Source organism: Cyprinus carpio, chromosome A14 (assembly GCF_018340385.1).
Source record: "Cyprinus carpio isolate SPL01 chromosome A14, ASM1834038v1, whole genome shotgun sequence".
NCBI classification, from domain to species: Eukaryota; Metazoa; Chordata; class Actinopteri; order Cypriniformes; family Cyprinidae; genus Cyprinus; species Cyprinus carpio.
In genome coordinates, this window is record NC_056585.1 from 11919137 (window position 1) to 11936842 (window position 17706).

The 17706-nt window shown below is 36.9% G+C and overlaps 3 protein-coding genes across 5 annotated transcripts in view; all 3 read right to left on the bottom strand.

Moving 5' to 3' along the window:
- The window catches only part of LOC109096362 (serine/threonine-protein phosphatase 2B catalytic subunit alpha isoform-like), a 37361-nt gene extending 20974 nt beyond the window's left edge, over positions 1-16387 (bottom strand). For 2 of the 3 annotated variants that reach the window (XM_042770648.1, XM_042770646.1), the window contains exon 1: positions 15876-16387. In XM_042770648.1, the coding sequence (XP_042626582.1) occupies positions 15876-15933 (58 nt within the window). In that variant the 5' untranslated portion in view covers positions 15934-16387. Of the gene's footprint in view, positions 1-14741; positions 14900-15875 lie in introns of those variants that run through there. The other variant, XM_042770647.1, reaches the window with a different exon arrangement.
- Positions 1-17706, bottom strand: part of LOC122133921 (SH2 domain-containing protein 4A-like) — a 956524-nt gene that overhangs the window by 856632 nt on the left and 82186 nt on the right. The gene's annotated exons all lie outside the window — the stretch shown is intronic.
- LOC109066939 (sorting nexin-25) overlaps positions 1-17706 on the bottom strand; it is an 825452-nt gene that overhangs the window by 433684 nt on the left and 374062 nt on the right. The gene's annotated exons all lie outside the window — the stretch shown is intronic.

The window sequence follows — 17706 nt, forward strand, 5'->3', positions numbered from 1 at the left end:
ACTGTACGCTGACCTCTTTCTGAACATGAGCATAATTACTGTTGTCATGGACACAGTCATACAGTGACGGGTCTCACATGCCCTCTCATGTCAATGAACACACATGTGGTGCTTCTTTTCACAGGCGTTTCTATGTAAATAAACATGTTGGGTTACGAACCACAACAATGAAATGAAACACCATGAATCACTGATCGACGAGTGGAATGAACCCGTGCAAAACAATGTGAGCTAAATATAAACATGACTGTTACAGAGAAGCAACACAAGCCTAAACAATAAACACACAAGTATAGTTGACATTTAATGTGTCCATGAACCTATGATTATGAACCTATATGAATATGAATTATTAAACAAATTATTACATTTATGAAAATTCTATGCAATTATGTCTAAAATCAATACACACAAAAATTATATCAAAACAATTTAAAATAATAAAAAAGAAAATTAATTCTGAGATAAAAAAATAAATAAAAAAAATAAAAACAAACATCAATTCCGAGATCAAAAAAACAAATAAAATAAAGATTTTAGGGATTAACTTTAGTGTTATAAAATTGTCACTATTTTTAATCACTTTTTTGGCTTCAGTATTTCATTTTAAATGTTTCTGAAGTGAAACTATGAAACTATGAAATACAGATATTCCATGTAATCCCTCAATTAATTAAAATATATTAAATGCTGAATTTAGTAAAATCAAGAATCACTACATTACAATACGCAGAATATAAAACACATATTCATTTTAAGAATTAATTTTTTTTGGCCTTTAGTAGTTTACTAAAAATTTAAATATTACAAGTAGTGCTTCTAATTAATAAAAGAGGTTTTAAAAAAACATGCAAGACAATAAAAATAATTATAAATCTACGCAAAATGCTGCCTAAAATAGGATATGTATTTCATGTCAACTACCCACATTTTTTTGCATGTTGTGATCAGCAATGCCAATACGGAGTTGCCATCTGCTCTGTGTCAGCATTGGTGTTGACCTTTGACCTCTGGCATGGAACGTTCATATCAGCATTTCATGAATACTCGCTGCGCTTTTATTTTCTTCTCTGTGTCAGACTTCCTTCTAGCACTTTCACATCCTGTACGCTCTCCGCATGTGTGTGTGTGTGTGTGTGTGATGGAAAAGGTCAAGGCAGGACAAGCAGAAGCAGCAGTGTGAGGTCAGGATAACTGACCCATGTGTGAGACCATGTGTGTGTGTGTGTGTGTGTGTATGTATGACACCCTCCAGCTGCTGAGACAGATGCTGAGACTCCTTCTGCATCTACTAGGGACTGAAAAAAACAAGCACCAGACCAAACACACACACACACACACAAACACTCTGATCCCTCTCTCTCACTCAAATGCACATACAAATACACTCACAAAAGCTTCCAATTCATTCACAAGCAAACAAAAAACATCTCTGAGTGCTCTTATCTCATTTCTGACTGATATTTCTCAGAAGTTTTGCAGAGTCTGGTATCTGGGAACATCCAAATTGTCATCATTTACTCACTCTTATGTCAAAACCTGTATGACTTACTTTCTTCTATTGATCAGAAAAAGAGACGTTTTGCTGAATGTTTACGTTATAATAAAAACATTCAGTGACCAGTGGCTGTAAAAAGCTTTACAAGTACAAAAAAAAAGCATCATGTGGTTCAGTTTGAGCTATTATTATTGTCTGAAGCTTAATTAGAAATTAATCAAACTAGCTTGCGTTTGTGTAAGCGGAAATGGAGTCAAAAGTCTTGTCTGTGTATGAATCTGTCCAAATGCAGACATCCAGTTTGCGGTTTATGAACAGTGCCACTTGGTACTTCAAGTTTTATGAGACGAATGTAACTGTTCATTTGCTGTAGTACCATTTTTCATCCTGACAGAAGCAACATCACTTTCAGCTGGGAAGCAAAATGTATTAATTTTTTTATTTTCAACTGAGCTCGCTGTTGTTCCTGAATCCTGTTCCATGTTTTCATGTTGTATAGATAGTACTGCTTCGATAATAACAGAAAATATACTGTTCTATATTAAGATACAAAAAAAAAAAAAAAAAAAAAAAAAAAACACGGAACATGTCGATAGTAAAAATGATTAACTGGTTTGATTTTTTTGTTATACCACTTAAAGTCACTTAATCACTTTCACAGACTTTTAAATCAAATGTTCCCTCCGGGTGGAATTACCTGCCCAACTCAGTCTGAGGAGCTGAATCCTTATCAATCTTCAAGAATCAGTTAAAAAAAACATTTCTTCCATCTTTATTCTACCACCCAAACAAATCAATCCCTAAAAAAAAAAACTTTAAAAAAAAAAAAACTTGCCCCTTTTAGACTTGCACTCTATGCATTTACTAACTGTTTGTTCACTTGAAACAACAACAAAAAAGCATAGTACACGCACTGTGTTAAGCTAACTGAGCCTTGTTATAGCACTTGCATATCATTGCTCTCTTGTTGATGTTGATTGCTTCCATTGTCCTCATTTGTAAGTCGCTTTGGATAAAAGCGTCTGCTAAATGACTAAATATAAAGTAGAATTTTTTGAAGGAAATTCATACTCTTGTTCAGCAAGGATGCATCAAACTGATCAAAAGTGAAAGAAATCTTTTGTAGCATTATAAATGAGTTTACTATTTCAAATAAATTCTGTTCTTTTGAAGAATCATGTGACACTGAAGACTGGAGTAATGGCTGCTGAAAATTCAACACTGCATAACAGAAATAAATTACATTTTACAATATCTTAACAATATTATGACACAAAATAATTATTTTAAATTGTAATATTTCACAATACTGTTTTTATTGTAATTTTCAATCGAGCAGCATTGGTGAATAAAGAGACAGGAGACATGAGAGGCCACTGTGTTGAAGTTAAACTTGTTACATAACATGTTATTTCAGCTAAAATTGTGCTGAAATAACAAGTCAGTTGTTGACTCTGAGGAATGTGAGAGTATATTGACAGAGATGACAGTGGCTCACATAGAGCCTATGAACTGATTAGTCAGAGAGCTTAGGGATTGTCTAAAAACTCATCAAGTTGGAATACTAACCTTAAAGGCAAAGTTCAAACTCAAAAATGAAAATTCTTTTATCCTTTACTCACCTGTCATTCCAAGATACTTTCAAAAATATACATATATTTGTTTGTTGATGGGGGTCCATTGTTGCTGTATCCAATGCAATGTCATTTATACATGTTTGTGTGGCTGAAGTGCTTTTTGGCTGAGGGTGAGTAAAAGACAGAATTTTCATTTTTGAGTGAACTGTCCCTTTAAATGTGAGCAACAGTAATAAGACCCATTCACACTAAGTATTATAACTGTGACCATAGAGTTTTAATAATCATTCTAATTATTTAAGAATAGTAAAGTCTTCACCATAGCTATAACAATAATGATAGAACATTTTTTCCCAGCTGATGAACAATAAAATCATTGACAGCCAATCAAAGCAGCAAAGCATTTAAAGCAGCAGATTACATATTGGTAGCATGCTTACAATAAACGCTATCATGCATGTATGTAGATGTTTAAAAGTGGTCATATGTCGATGCTAAAAAGAAGATTATTTTGTGTATTTGGTGTAAGGTTCAACAAACACATTATTTTTTTCCACATACTGTACATTATTGTTGCTCCTCTATGCTCCGCCTTTCTGAAACGCGTCGATTTTTACAAAGCTCATCGTTCTGAAAAGCGAGGTGTACGCTGATTGACCAGCTATCCAGCGCATTGTGATTGGCCGAATACTTCAAGCATGTGACGGAAATGTTACGCCCCTTACCATACTGTGATGCCATTTCCCAGTGCGATGAGACAAAAACAATAAAAACCATTACAAACGAGGCATTTGTTGCATTCAGTGGGGACATAATTATGGATTATAATGACTTATACTGTCTTTTTACGCGTTGCATTGCATATCTCTCAGCATAAACATAAAATCATGTCTGCATTTGCGATCGGAGAAATGACAAACAACAAGTTTGAATCATCAGTGGCAAATTCTTTAAATATTAAAACGTACTTACAGGCTGTGAGTCAGTAGCACCAGACTGTCCTTGCAAAGTTGGAACTGCCCCACTTTATAGAAACAGCCTTTGAGCACAGCCTTCTCAGGTTCAGGAAACAGTCGTCCATAACATGCGTTGCACACATCTGAATATTTGGGTTGAACTGTTCTGGAACAATGTTGTAAACTCAAATTAACCACTGATTTCTAGTTGTGTCCTCTTTTGGAAGACCAAACAAAGTAGTTTCGCTTTCACAAAGAAACACATAGCGTCTCCATGACCTGGCGGCAGCAGCAAGTTACGACTACCCATTTGGGCGATGTTATGCAAATCTTCCCACACATTGACGTAGATATGAGGGGGCATGTTTAAACGAGGCATTTTACTCACTCTTTGGGTTTGAGACTTTAGTCTTTGCAACTTTAGGAAACTTATCTATACACGAACAGCTTGTAACACTCCAAAGAGAAAGGAAAACTTGATATTGCATTATATGACCCCTTTAATATAGTTTTCATTATAATTATTGTTCTTGATGTCAGCTGACCTTAATAGAGATGACCCAGGATATTCTTTTTAACTGGTTTCACTGCTTTTCTCTTCAAAATACTCATCACTAATTACATATACTCTTCCAAACAGGGTTTTTTTTTTTTTTTTTTTTCGTAATGCCTTAATGCCACTTTGGTTCCCCAAAGAAACTTTCAGTGAACAGTACTTAAAAGAACCTTTTATTAGCACAAAGAACATTTTTCCACTATAAAGAACCTTTCGTGGAATGGAAAGGTTCCATGGGAGTTAAAGGATGTTAAACAGATGTTCTTCATGTAACCAACTATGCCAATAAAGAACCTTTATTTTTAAGAGTGTAAAAATGAAAAAAATGTCCAGCCACAATGTGCAGTAGTTTGGTTGATAATCTCCCTCCCTTTATCTCTTTGCTATTTTTTCTGTCTCTTTCTCTGTCCTCCTGCTCCCAGTAGTCGACCTCACCTTGACTCCCTCCTGTAAGGTACACCTCTCAGAGTAACACTTACAAACAGCCAGCCCTCCCTCACACGTTCAGAGGCAATGAAAAGGATTGTTCTGCGGATCCGTTGAGCCTGCTGGAGCCCCACCAGTGGTAACACAGATAATGGCCTAGAATCATACTTTGGGAAAGTAGGCCGTTGACAGGCTCGTGCTTGTTCCCGGACCCCAGAGGTACGAGGGGAGGGACTCATTCAGGTCACAGCTGTGCTAGAGCCTCTCTCACTCTTTCTCTCTCTCTCTCTCTCTCTCTCTCACTCTTTCCTTCACTCTCCTCCCTGGCCATTTACTCCTGCCCTCCTGTCCTTTCCTAAACTCCCCACTTACAGGAAGGCACTCACAAAGGTTTGCCTTCGAGTGTGAAGCCCTACTGTGGAGGAGAAAGCGTCAGTACACTAGCGCAGGGTTTCACCTCACCATGCGGAGAAACGCCATGAGCACACCCTCTTAAAACAAACCCGACTTCAAAGACTAGCTTTTTATCATAAAGATTCAAATAGGCTAAACATTTTTTTTTTTTTTAAGTACAGAAATATATAAGCTTCAAACAAAGCTAAAATGTATTTCACGTATCAATTTATTTCACGTATCAAATTGATTTAATGTGTCAATTTGTCAGCGCACAATTCTCTACTACACTCCACTACATACTGCATTCTCAGTGTTGCCTGTAGGAGTGCTATAGGAGTGCTCCCCGGGCGCCGCAGCATAAATGGCTGCCCACTGCTCCGGGTGTGTGTTCACGGTGTGTGTGTTCACTGGTGTGTGTGTGCACTTTGGATGGGTTAAATGCAGAGCACGAATTCACCATACTTGGCTGTATGTCACATCACTACAGTGGACATTCACATAAGCGGTCTTCTTCTACAACTGCTTTTGTCTTTTTATTCAACTACTGTCACAGCAGAGCAAAAGTTTACAAAGAATATTGCTTTTCACAACAATGTGGGAATCAAGTTCATACTGACTATATTGTAATACTGCTGGCTGGATGCTAGCTTGTGCTTTTTTAAGGGTTTTAGGTCGAAACATACTCTAAGGTACTTGAATGTAAATGCCTCTAGCAATGCTAAGCTTGATTTTACATGTGTCAGTGTGTAATTCACAACTCAGGTACATGCTGCATTCTCAGTGTTGCCACTAGGAGTGCTATAGTGGACAAGCTGTCTTCTTTTACAAATGGTTTTCTCTGTAGGCACGGTAGGTGATTGGTTCAAATAATTTTTTTGCTATGCTGCTTGAAAGTCTCTTTGCATTCCAACAGCAATCAAGTAATTATATGTATTTTTATTGTCTATGGAAAGCATAATTGCACAGACATGATATATCATCAGCGTGTTCCATTGCGCTATTACAGACAGAGTATGGAAAATTACATTATTACTGTAATATTATGCACTTTGTACTGTAATGTTTTTTCACCATTTTTGAATGAGACATGAGGTAATCTGACAGCGATGCATTCAACCCTCCACCAACGTCATCTCTCATCGTGCCGCTGGTTAACCTCTGGTCTGCCTGTGTGCGTTCATCTATTTTGGAGGAAGCATGGCTTTGGAGAGTGATTTGCAGGGAGGGTGGGATCTTATGCTTTCAAAACTAGCTTTCAAAACTAGCTATGCTCGGAAATCTCCAAACCCTACCTTAAATTCAACTATACTGCAAAAGTTTACAAAGAATCTTGCTTTTCACATTAATGTAGTATTACATTTTTAAACTGACTATTCCATAATGCCACTGGTCAGATGGTAGATGATGCAATGTGGGATTTTATTGCACAAAAGCCTAGTGAGTTTTTTAGTCAGCCAAACCCCTTTAAACTAAAATATTCACTTAAAGTAATCCCTGCAACAACATTTTAAGCTGGAAAACTAAAAGTTATTGATATATATATATATATATATATATATATATATATATATATATATATATATATATTTTTTTTTTTTTTTTTTTTTTTTTTTACTGAGTTACTGCTGTTGTTCTTGCGCCCTGCAGATTTTTTTTTTCATGCTGATTTTTCGGATAGTAAAATAGCTTTTTTGTTGTTGTTTGTTTGATTGCCATTGTGTTAGAAATTTTGGACTGCATTATGTCAAAATATATCACAATTTTGAAAACAGAGATTTGAACCCTTACTATAGAACATTAGTATAGGAAACCATAGCCTCTGCAAGCCAGCTTGTAAAAAATACCAAATTAAATCCAACATTTGAAATCAAGTGAACATGAGAAACATGACTGTAGAAAACTGTTTACACTAATATATAGGATACAGCCCCCCTTGTGGCTATAATAGAGGAACGCTGGATCAAAAAAAAAACCTAACTTGGCCTGAGAGTCCTGAGAGACCAAATATCACTAACTGAGACTCTGATTAACATCTCCACATGTTATTATCACTGCAGAGGTCTTTTCATTTTCTTCTGGCCTTGAAATCAGTAAGCTACAAACTCTTTATGGCTGCAGCCTCATCATCCACAATTTCAAACATTTTTCATGCAGTCTCCTGTTGGTGATTCTCTAGTAGGGGCATGAGCAATATGTGTTGAGTTGGCACAAAATACAGTGGTTTGCGGTGATTATAACGCACACACCTGCATTAGAATCTGTACCATTATGCAGGTGTGTGAAATGCTGTTTTATAAAACACTCACGTACACTGTTGGGGTTGTGTTTTCAGAGATTTTTGGTTAGGTTTAATAAAATAAGTTACTTTTGCAAATAAATAACTCCTCTTATCAATATACACTACTGTTCAATAGATTCAATTTCAAATAAATGATGAATAAATGTTCATTTTGGACTTTCTAAGTATCATGAAAAAATGTGCTATGTTTTTCACAAAAATATGAACCAGAACAACTGTTTTCAACATGGATAACAATTGATAACTGAAGACTGGAGTAATGATGCGTAAAATTCAACTTTGCATCACAGGAATAAATTACATTTTAAAATGTATTAAAACCGAAAACAGTTATTTTAAATTGTAATAATATTTCACAATATTACAGTTTTTACTGTATTTCTTTATCAAACAAATGCAGGCTTGGTGAACATAAGAGACTTATTTTGAAAACATAATATCTTACTGATACCAAACTTTTGAATGGCATTGTATTTACTGACAACTGAAAACCTAAACCTTTATTTGATTATGCATGAAAGCAATAATACTTTATATTGAATTAATGATAACTGAAAAACTTTGAGCCATTTTCTATAGTTCTAGTGTTAACGTAGTTATTGTGTTTTGCATGGTAGCATTTTAGATGGTTTAACAGATGAAAAATATTTACTGTCATGCCATTCCAAACCTTAATGACTCTCTTCTGTGATGCACAAAAGAAGGTATTTTGAAGAACATTGCATCCATAAACATAAGACCCTTTTGATTTTCATTGTATGGAGAAAACTACTAACACATTTTTCAAAGTTTAGTTTTTCTACAGAATAAAGAAATGGAAAACAAGTTTGGTATGACGTGAGGATATAAGTATATGATGACGAATGTATATCCCAGGGGTTTTAAAATATGAGGAAACTTTCAAACCTAAATGATAAATTCAGCCTTTACATGTCGGACTTTGGACTAGTGATTCACAGGTACATCAGGTATGATTCAGGCACAGTGACGTGTGCAGAAGCAGAGATTTCCTGTTCCTAATTAGGTCGTACTGGAGCCATGCCGGATTATTAGTGAACTCACTGTACAATAAAACACTGATGCTGCGGATGTTGTCAGTGGGAAGCTCACTTCTGGCTTTTGGTGGTGGGGGGGGGGGGGGGGATGTCAGAAAACAAACTTGTGTGATCTAAAGCAGCATATAACTGTAGCAACCGAAGACCATCAGACACCCACGGTGCCGTTCCAGAAGCACTTCCACTGCGCAAGCTGCAAGATCCTGTAATTAAACTGCTGACAATCTGAAATACATCATCCTGTGATCACACAACCACGGGACAGCTCTGTTTCAGCCCCTGAGACCTAAAAACGATGGTAGACACATTTTGCTGCGTGTCAGACAGAAGTGTTGTATTGTTACTACAGTCGAGCTTCAAAGATACAGCCTCCACGTCCTCTGACAATCCCCGAATTCTGCAAAGAGATGAGACAGAGAAAGAAAAGGGACTGAAGGAACGGGAACTTGACTAAAGAGATGGATAAGACCCATCGCCTGACCCAGATTGAGAGAAGGTACAGCATCACATGCCTCTGACGGAGGGAGTTTTACAAGCGCCGTTTGATGTTGCACAATAAATGCACACTTCATACATAAGGGGCCATCTGCGCATGCACAAAAGTGAGAGGCGGGCTTTTGAGATTACAAACAGACTGATGAACCAATCAGCAGAGTGAGCTTGGTTGACTGACAGGCCAGAAATCATGAGGTCGTCCACTCAGGCAGCAGTAAATACAGTATAAATGGTAGAGAGAACCATTCTATTGGATTCCTGGATCACAGAAGTGTACCTGCTTTCGCGTGGCCTCATTAGGTCTCAGCTCTGCTATCCACTGTGTCCTCTGTACTCCAAACTCACACACAAAGTATTTATGTTAAAGAGGCTAAATTTAGTCTCTCTCATTCTTTCTCTTCTTCTTCTTCCTCTCTTCCTCCTAGTTTCACCTTTAGTCTGTTTTGGATCTGTGTATGGGTATCTTAATGTGGCAGCATGGTATTTTTACCCCAGTCCACATCCTGTGTTGTGCATTAATGATTCTAAATATCCTACAATTTCCAGGAAGTCACCCTGCTGTATTCTCATCCAGGTCTAGTGTCAGTTTAAAGGAGTAGTTCAGCCAAAAATGAACAATCTGGCATTACTTACTCATCCTCATGTTGAGACAAACCTGTATGTTATGTTTTTGTCATCAAACACACACAAAAAAAAAAAATCAGCATATGGTAGGGATTACAATTTGGGGGGAAATCTAATTGTGATTTTTCTGATAAAAACTGTGTGTGAACAACAATCATAATAAAGCTTCAAGGTGGCTGTTCTTGCTTGTTGGGCAGCACAATTTGGCCCCATATTATTACTATAATAATAATATAATTAAATAATAATAATGCACAGCCTTATGGAAAAAATATAACATATTATAGGGCTGTGTGATTTAGGGAAGAAAATGTAATTGTGATTTTTTTTTTTTTTTAAAGACTGCAGTTGATAAATACATAAATGTGACCATTTAAGAAAAAAATATGACCATTCAAGAAAAATACTATAATAATTTTATTTTACATTACAACTGTAAAGAACTAATATTTAAGGAAGTGTAAAATTCTTCATTTTCAAATCTTATACCATTTAACCTTTATTTTGATGGAAGCCCTTAATTTTTTTCTTTTGTTGACAACAGCCTGTGCACTGGGCCATACCATGATTTTGTTTTATTTCAATGAATTGTACAGCCATAGCATACAGGTTTGTAAACAATTAAACAATGTCAGAATTGTACTATTCCTTTAAAGGAAGTCATGACATATAAAAAGTAATAATGAATGACAGACTAGGGGGTGAGTGTGATTTTAGCCAGAGGTCCTGCCCAGGGCACAGATGACTGCATTTTGTTTTCCATCCTACAACGTGTGTGTATGTGTGTGTGTGTGTGAAACAGATTGTGGTTTGTGAAAGTTGTCAAGCGTGTGAGCGTTCTCCATTACACACATCTGTTTGCATCGTGTGTGTGTGTGTGTGTGCTCAAGTTAACGTCTCTAGTGACCCGTAACATATGTGTGTGTCTGTGTGTGTTTGTGCATCTGTGTGGGAGGAAACAGTTTTCATAATTTTTCCTGCAGTCCTGTGCTCCGTATTTGATGCAAGATTGGCTCTCTCTCGCTCTCTCTCTCCATTGCATCATTCAGGTGGGCGATGAAGTTGATTAGCTCAGTATCTGGTTAGCTGGCCAGCACTTTAGTCCTTGATAAAAGCATCTCACATGCATGAAAGCAGAACTGAAGTGTGTGACAATGGCTACTTTCAGAACAGCATACTACATATTTCATACTAAAGTACTAGCCTTACTATTTATGCAGGATGCAGGATGCACACTACTTACAGCATACTGTAATTTTATGTATGCATGAACTTCCTAGATGACCTACGACATTTGGCAAAATGTGCAGAATACAACAGAGTACTGCAGTATGCAGTGCACTGAGCACTATATCCCACAATGCAATGTACTCTTGACCTTCCATTTCCACTGTAACAAATGAAGAGAGTATTATCAGCTGCAATGTTTCACAACTTTTTCTAGCCTCATTACTTGAACATTCTGCCAGGCATTAAGATGACTATAGAAAATTAGATTAAAAATTCCAAAAACTGAAACTGGACTGCATTTACTGTAATATGCCTCATTTAAGTCATAAGAATGATCATATTTACAAAATTAATGCATATGAAACCCACAAAACTTTGTAATTACCAGCAAGAAAGTCTGACTTTCTAAGCTGGAGACAAGTGAATTTAAAAATAATGGCAGAAACGAATTGGTATTGGTTATGATTAAGTAATTCGAACAATTGAATATTTTAATGTGTACACATTTTGTGTATCGTAAATGAATAAAAGTATTCAAGTTTGTTCTCTGTGGCAGAACCTGAATGCTAACTCTGACAAAGCATCAATTACACACCGTATGTTTCATTTTTTCTTTTTGTCAATAGTGAAATTAAAAGAATTTTGAAATTGCCCAATACATTCATTCCATTCTCTTAAACGCAGTCACATCATAATTATGACTTCCAAACTCATAAACAGGAACATCCCAAGAGGATTATACATGCATGTAATGAGGTCATGTGACAAAGTTAATGAATGGGAGAAACTGCAATGCGCAATATGATGGCTCTAGTCACTTCACCACTGCAGCTGCCATTAGAAGCTCTGGTTCCCATAGAAACCTGAGACTCACACTTAGGTTTGCACATGTGCATTGGTGGGACCGATCTGAAAAATATGCTTTCTTAACGCTATATATGTCACGTCTGTCTAAGGGTTCTGTTCATGTTTTCAGTTCAGGTCTATCTAGTCAAGTCTTTTATGTCATGTCTTACTTTTACTTCAGTCATGTTTGTGTCATGTGACCTCGTGTTACAGCTTGTTTCTCAGGTCATGTTTTCATCGGTTCATTGTTTTTTCTCATTATTAGTTCTGTTCGCTCACTGATTCATGTTCATTTGTCTTGTTATCTTGTTTAACAGTTCTGTTTTGTTATTGATTGTGTCATGTGATTAACACAGAGTCTTGCAATTAAACATATATATAGATTGTACTGCATGCCTGAAGTAGCTGTCTGGAGACGTTGTAAATATGGCCACAAAGTAAATATTATTTTCCTTAAAAAGTACTTTGTTACTACTTTGTGCAACATGGGTTTGGCTAGTTAGTATGGTTCAGTTAGCTACACCATTCTGCTTGTAAAAAGACAGTCATCCAAAAGTGTCCATGGCATTTATAGATCAGGTGTTTGGCTGATAAAATCCACTACTAAACAATTTGAAATAAATGGGAATGTTTATGGATAGATTTATCTAAGTATGATATTATAAACTTCCTTTGTTTGATTAGAATTGCATAAAGTTAACATACTATTTTCACATAATATTTTTTAAATATAGTTGGCAATTTTCAGTATAAACTGTGTAGTACACAGAGCTCTAGAATTCTATTCCAAACACTGCCTGAGAGTTTGCCCCTGTGTCTGAGAGAAAGAGATTGCTGGGACACAAGCGCATGCACATCCATCCATCTATCTGCTGTCAAGTGCCTAATTCCCTGTCTCTGACACTTCTCATCCTCTGCACTTTTCACACATTCCCCCTCTTTTCTTTCACCTGCTCTTGTTTCATTTATCGCCAGGCTCATGTCAACACTCTTAGTTTCAGTGTTGGGCTTTAACATCCCGTTGCGTGTCAGCGCTCGGCAAGAGGCATGCATGAATTAGAACAGACACAAAATCTGGAGATAATGTCAGTCTTTGAAGCTCTTTAGATAATGCCGAGAAAGTGTGTGTTTATGACTGCATGCAAATAATATTGTCCTGTTTCAAAACCTCTCCATTCCTAGGGGCCAAGAACACCTATTAGTGCCAATCATAAAAAAATACACTATGAAGCAATTAGAATAATCTAGTTATTACTGTCGCATTACTACATTCCAGAGGAGACAGATGGCAGTGAGGCGCATTCTGTCTCACGGAGAATGCAGCACATAATAACTTGTGGAAATGAGTAAATTCATAACAAGCAATCCACGCGCTTACTCACTTTCTGTTTGTCTCAATCGTGCCATCTTCCAATGCATTTTCTGGACACTGTACTATAGTAAAAGTTTTGGAGGTTTTTTTTTGGACATGGTAACAAGCAACATCTAAATAATCATGTCAAGAATGCCATTCTCCAAATATTGAACATTGGGACCACATGGTTTCTAGATTAGAACACATATAAATACCATGGTAATACCTACTGTCTGACCTACACTGGAGTTAATGTAATGCAATATATACATAATATCAGAGCACCATGGTATTACCACTTGATACCATATGAATGATAACCCACTTTACTTTTTTCCTAAAGGTTTCCAGGAACCCTTCCAGGCAGTTTTTAACTTCCGCTGTGTCCTCCTCATACCTTTCTCACCTTCACACTGGCTGCTTTGCTTTCCTTGTACACCAGCTATATCTGGACACGCTCTCACACAGCCCTTCCCTAAAGCTTATTACCCAAGATACCTAATGGTTAATATGACATACACACATGCTGCACTATGATTATTTAATGCAGAATGGCATATGTTGCTAAATAATTACAGACGGCCACACTCCAGGATTGAAGGGATAGACCTTACAGTACACAATACATCTCATTCTGCCCAAACCAAACTTGCTCACACACTATGGTGGCAGGGAACAGATGCTTTTTGGTAGCTTTTCAGTATGCACAGGCATTGCTGAAGTCTAATTAACCCCCTCTCCACTAACCGCCCACACTATACATCCACACATATCCCATCATCCAGTAATGCTGTAATGCCCACATCTTCACTATTTGCCATTCTAATGGTTATTTTATATTTATTATCTATTGCAAAAACTGGAAATATAAAATAGCTTTGAATAAGCTAAGCTTACAGTGCATGCAAACATTAGTATAGGCTAGTTATGATGGTTTTGCATAGTTTTTTTAACGTATCGATGCATCATCATCACATAATATATATAGTACTGCAATGCAACTTGTTTTTCTGCAATAATTTAGCTTTGATGCCACTGGGATTTCTGGATGCAGTGCATCCTCTATGTGCAGCCTTGTTTGCAGTGTGTAACGCTGTACCAACGAATCGATAAACTGCTTCGGAATGATACACTAAAATACCCTCATAGGCCATCTATGCAAGGATGTGCATGTCAATGCACGAGCTGACATTGCGAGCATCTCAGCGCATTTTCCCCGCATGACAAGAGTGCACTCTTGCAAGGTCTCGAGGCATTTCACATCATTGCACGTACAATCGACACGGTAACTCACGAGACCACCTCGTTAACCGAGCGCTGGTAGCTACCCGACAAGCGCTCTCACTGACATTGGAGTAAAAGATGCGTATGGGCGAGCGCAAGGAGATGCATGAAACAATGCAGGAATGCAATGCAAAAGCCACGCTACCTTTAAGTCGTCCTTTCGCTGTCATCCTCAAACTGCCAAAAATATTTCATTGGATCGAGATGTTAATCTTTCTCTTGCTCTCCTCCCCCTTTATGGCTCTCTCTCTCTCTCGGGTAACCTGGCACTGTATAACAGTTCATCCATCCGCCAGCAGGCGCGCGCAGCCGTCGATGCGCTCCACAGATGTGGCAAGCCGTTTCGCATTTATTCTTTAAAACGGTTTCTTAGATTTATGTGACTGCAATTTAGTTTTAATTACTGCATATATACATGTAATATAGATTCTAGTACCTATTAGAGACTACATCTACACTGCTACAAAATTCACAAATAATTACAAAGAAAACACACCGAATTGAACATGAAAATAGTATTGAAAAAAAAGTCCTCCAGTAATCATTGTTTTATTTACATCTTCGGGGAAAAAATAACAATATAGACTATTTCAGTTTTATTGCACTTAATAGATACCAGTACCCATTTAGTCATAACCCCAGTTGTTAGTAACATTTTTATTTCACTAGTTAACAACTGTGTTTTCCCTTTACTTTTTTTGATGACTAGTAGATACTTTTGAATGACTCGTTGCAAAAAAAAAACATAAAAAATAACACAAAAGAAACAATTTTCACTCCAAAAGTGGTAGTAAATTTCACAGTTACATAGAAATGTTAATTAACACATTGACTTGAAATTTCGTACTCCAATAATCTTTTATTTATAACTTTGAAAATCGTTTTTTTTTTCAGTGTAGTATCTGATAAATAAGTATTTGTTACTAATTTGCTAACATAAAAAAAATGTTAGTTTAAAAGAATAAATGCTAAAATGACTTGCCATACCTCGCCTGCATCAGCATCGCTGAGCATTAAGGGAACCTTAATGGGTTGCCAATCTCATATAATAGAAATACTTTTTTTGAATGCAAAACACACCATCCGAAGCATCCTTTGATCACTGATCAATCATTAATGAATGACGTATGAGGTTTTCAAAAAATCTTTGATAAAAAAAGATCTTTCTTTCAGCGCATCAAACAGAATCATCGCGAATCAGGCACAATCGCACTTAACGCTGCATGCTTAAATATGCTGAGTATGATTAAAAAGCTACACAACAACACAATGCACTTACATTTGATTACGCGGTCGGTAGGGTTTAAACCCATGATGTCTGCGCTGGACATTCTCATGGGTTGTTGTAGATAATGGGGAAAGTGCGCCTACTCCTAACGGGCGAGCGTGCGGTCTTCGGTGCTGCGGGATGCGCGGGCTGCAGAAGCCGCATCACTTGGTGCGTCTCTCCTCCGTCCACCGTCGGTCAGGGGGAAGATATGTCGCAGTTGATCCGGGGAAACGGTTGCTGGAGATGCTGGACTCTGCCTGGTGCCGTGTGGGGGCGGATGGGTAGACAGTTAGATGGATGGATTGAGTAGCAGGAGGGGGGCTGGGAGACTTCTGCTCAGTTCAGGGTATCCTCAGCTCGTTGCAGCACCACCCCGACATGGCGAAGAGAGGAACTCCCACGCACTGGTTTGCAGGGACTGCCTCATACTGCCATCACGCGGAGGCTGATTCGGGGTTTCCCTGCGCACGAGATAAGGGACAGGCGCGCGCTCACCCAGGCCTTGTTGCTGCTTTATTGACGTCAGTCTTTTTAATGCTTCATGGCATAGAAAGTTAGAAGGCGGCGTGGGATTCTGACTGTATTATGAATGCTGAAAAAACAACCAGCTTATCTTTGTTCTATCTATCTATCTATCTATCTATCTATCTATGTGTCAACCAAATATTGTACAAATACCATTTTGGAATGCTGTTTCATTAACATAAGTACAAAACAATTCATGGTTTGCATTGTTTTTGGGCACTGCACCCATGGCAATACCATGGAATTTTGAACATGTACCATGATAATACAATGTTATTTTTTATATATATATAGCATAGAGTAGCATGTAAATAATGTAGTCATTCAATAGCAAGTTATCAAAGAATCACTTTACCATGCTACCACAACAACATAGTCCGTTTTAAATATACCACCTGGTCCATTTTGATATTTTATGCTTTCATCACTCTCTAGTTTGCACTATTTTGTTGTCATGTATTAATAATCAGCAATATTTTGTGTTGTTCCATTAACAATTTCCTTTGAACCCAGTGTGTCAGTACTGTTCTGTTCTATTCCACCATTAGGCCTAAAGGCCTGCTTTTTTCAGTGAATGTGATTGTCTGAATGGGGCAGATAGAGGGCATATACCTGTGCAGCGGGATAAAGATATCACAATGAAAGAGGTATTTTAGGAATACAGGCTGATAGTTTGATCTTTTTGGATTTGTGTAATCAGGATTATGTGAGGATCAGACAAAAGCAGCCTAAAAATATGTGTTATTAATTGTTTGGACAATCAAATATTAGAAATGAGAACCAAAGCAAGTAAGAATATATATATAATATTGCAGCAATATATATATATATATATATATATATATATATATATATATATATATATATATATTTATATATATATTGTCTTACCTGCTTTTGTTCTCATTTCTAATATTTGATTGTCCAAACAATTAATAATTATAATTATTAAAAACAATTAATAATATCAATATATGATAAAGACAATTTTAGAGCTATAGATGTTATGCATGATTGAACAAAAAACAAACAAAAAAAAACATACCTGTAAACTGCATACATACTAATGTGGCATGGTTAAAATAATTAGGTTTAAATATAATTTTTGTACAGCAGTGGTCTTTAGTTACACACAAATTCCCTTGTCTATGGACGATAATCTCGTTTTTTGCCGCGATAAACCATTAAATTGTCAAATATCCCTCCGCACTGGTGAAACTTCCTCTGAACGAGGGTTTAAATATGTTATTGCCTTTCATGTTAAAATTATATTAACCGTTTTGTTCATATGCATATGAAAACGAGTCGTATCAAC